General features: G+C 44.2%; 1 protein-coding gene across 1 annotated transcript in view; it reads right to left on the bottom strand.

Annotated features, from left to right (window-relative positions):
* Positions 1-2,019, bottom strand: part of EAH_00030470 (hypothetical protein, conserved) — a gene marked incomplete at both ends in the record, with an annotated part of 3,520 nt that extends 1,501 nt beyond the window's left edge. Inside the window, 4 exons of the mRNA XM_013396141.1 lie at positions 150-382; positions 804-899; positions 1,137-1,224; positions 1,925-2,019. Of these exons, the coding sequence (XP_013251595.1) occupies positions 150-382; positions 804-899; positions 1,137-1,224; positions 1,925-2,019 (512 nt within the window). The remainder of the gene's footprint in view (positions 1-149; positions 383-803; positions 900-1,136; positions 1,225-1,924) is intronic.
* Positions 2,020-2,500: the final 481 nt, after the last annotated feature.

The following is a 2,500-nucleotide window of genomic DNA, read 5'->3' as shown; positions in this document are numbered from 1 at the left end:
CAAGTCTTCTCTTACGTGCAGCAGCAGCAGCATCATTATCATCTTCATCATCAGCAGCAGCATCATGCATCTCTCCCCAGCTTCTCTTTCTGCTGTCATTTATTTTTTCATAGAGGCTGTCTCTTTGTTCTTTTGCTGCAGCAGCAAACCCGCAGCTAGCGGAATCAGACTCTGTTTCGGAGACGCTTCTTCGCGACTCCAGCTGCTGCTGCTGCTGCTGTTGCTGCTGCTGCTGCTGCTGCAACAGCTCTGCTAGCCAATCCCCGCAGCACGCACAGCCGCAGTAGCCTCTTTGTTCCTTAGCTTCTCCGATACCTGATCCACAAACCCTAACGCGCCCACCAAACAAAGCCGCTGAGGCATTCCTTAGCTTCTCCGATACCTGATCCACAAACCCTAAACCCTAAACCCTAAACCCTTATTCTTTCACCAAAACCCGGTGGCATATCAGGGCAGAGTTAGGGTTTAGGGTTTATTAGGGTTTATTAGGGTTTGCTAGGGTCTACAGCGGTTTAGAAGGATTTCAATGGCCTCACTACGGTGTATTAGGGTTTATTACGGTTTATTAGGGTTTATGAGGGTTTATAAGGGTTTATGAGGGTTTATGAGGGTTTTTTAGGGTTCATTAGGGCTTATTGGGGTTTACTAGGGTTTACAAGGGCTAATGAGGGTTTATAAGGGTTTATTAGGGTTTAGCGGGGTATAGTAGGGTTTATTAATGACAATAAGAGGTTATTAGGGTTTATTAGAATTCACTAAGCATAATAAGGGTTTATTAGGGTTTATTAGGGTTTAGGGTTTACAGCGTTTGCCTCAGCGAGGCGCTGGGAAAGCGAAGAGTCAAGAGGAAACAAAACCCTCAAAGGTGCTTCGTCGCTGCAGTCGCGAACGCGGAGTAGCTGCAGCCACAAACCCTAAACCCTAAACCCTAAACCCTAAGCCCTAAACCCTAAACCCTAAACCCTAGATATACTGAAGACAGAAAGACAGAAAGGGGGTTCAAAGAGAGAGAAAAGAAGTTAAATACAAAAATATCTAGTGCAAACAAACTAAAACAAACAAACAAAACAAAACAAAACAAAACAAACAAACAAACAAACAAAACAAACAAACAAAAGATTAGGGTGTATAGACACCTTTCTAATTATAAAATAAAATTTCTCCAGTTCGCGATGAGGAGGCTTCAATACCACTTCGCATAAACGCTGCAGCGTTATAGGCGGCCTGCGCAAACCCTAAACCCTAAACCCTAAACCCTAAACCCCAAACGCTGAAGCCCAAACCCTCAGCCCTAAACCCTTTTCTGGTTTCGTTGTTTGCTATGCATTTCAACGGTTTGCGTCTTCAGAGTGCACACTTGAATAGAAACAGGAATTAGGGTTTAGGGTTTAGGGTTTCCCCCAAGCCACAGAATAAACCTCATTGTAGTGGTTTAGGGTTTAGTGTTTAGGGTTTGAAGACAGATGCTGAGGGTTTAGGGTTTAGCCGGCTCCTCGAATTCAGCGGCTCGAGCTCCGTGCGGTGCTGTCACTCCGTTTAAGCTCTAGGGTTTAGGGTTTAGGGTTTAGGGTTTAGGGTTTACGCCGTGAAAGACAGTACGAGAGCAAAGAGATAATCTCTCGCCCTCTCCCACGCAAAAGAGCGCAGCTGTCGCTGCTGCTTCTTCCCCAGAACAGAAAACAGCTGCAGCAGCAACAACAGCAACAGCAGCAGCAACAGCAGCAGCAACATTAGCAGCAACAACAGCAACAGCAGCAGCAACATTAGCAGCAACAACAGCAACAGCACCAAAAGGAGTAAATATCTTTAGAAAGATGAAGTAATACAAACCTCTAAATACCTCTAAGTGCCTGCCGCATCAACCCTAAAAGACCCTAAACCCTAAACCCTAAACCCTAAACCCTAAACCCTAGGGTTAGATCACCTCGTATATTTGCCCTGCAATAACAACTTTTGTAAGACTCCAAGGATAAGGCATGCTTCCAGAAGAAGCAGCTTCTCGCAAAATATCGGCGACATCAGAAAAAGAAGACGGCAAAGAAAAAGAAGGAGGCGAGGGTTCGCATGCAGCAGTGCAGCAGAAGCTCATTAAATCCGTGTCTGCTGCTGCTGCTGCTGCTGCTGCTTCTGCTCCTGCTGCTGCTGCTCTTGGTGAAGAGGAACCTGCACCAGGATATGTGCAGGTGCAACCGCAGCCGCAGCGAGCTGCTGCTGCTGCTGCAGGACCTGCTGCTGCTCCTGCTGCTGCTGCACTGTCTGAGGGAGGTGGCGGCCTCTCTTCTACTTTGCAGAGTAGCACTAGGTCTGAGTATTGAATAAGGAAACATATATAATATATATAATCATTATAATATATTTATACTTATGTTTATATTTATTTATATTTATATTTATGCTTATTAAGATCAATATGAAGAAAAAAAGATAGCTGAATACAAGTATATCAATACGCAATTATCAATACTGAATAAGAATATATATATATATATATATATATATA

The sequence above is a fragment of the Eimeria acervulina genome, genomic scaffold (assembly GCF_000499425.1).
Source record: "Eimeria acervulina Houghton genomic scaffold, Eah_scaff281, whole genome shotgun sequence".
Lineage (NCBI taxonomy): Eukaryota > Apicomplexa > Conoidasida > Eucoccidiorida > Eimeriidae > Eimeria > Eimeria acervulina.
Note: the sequence above shows the minus strand (reverse complement) of the source record. Positions and strands in the feature narration are given on the sequence as shown.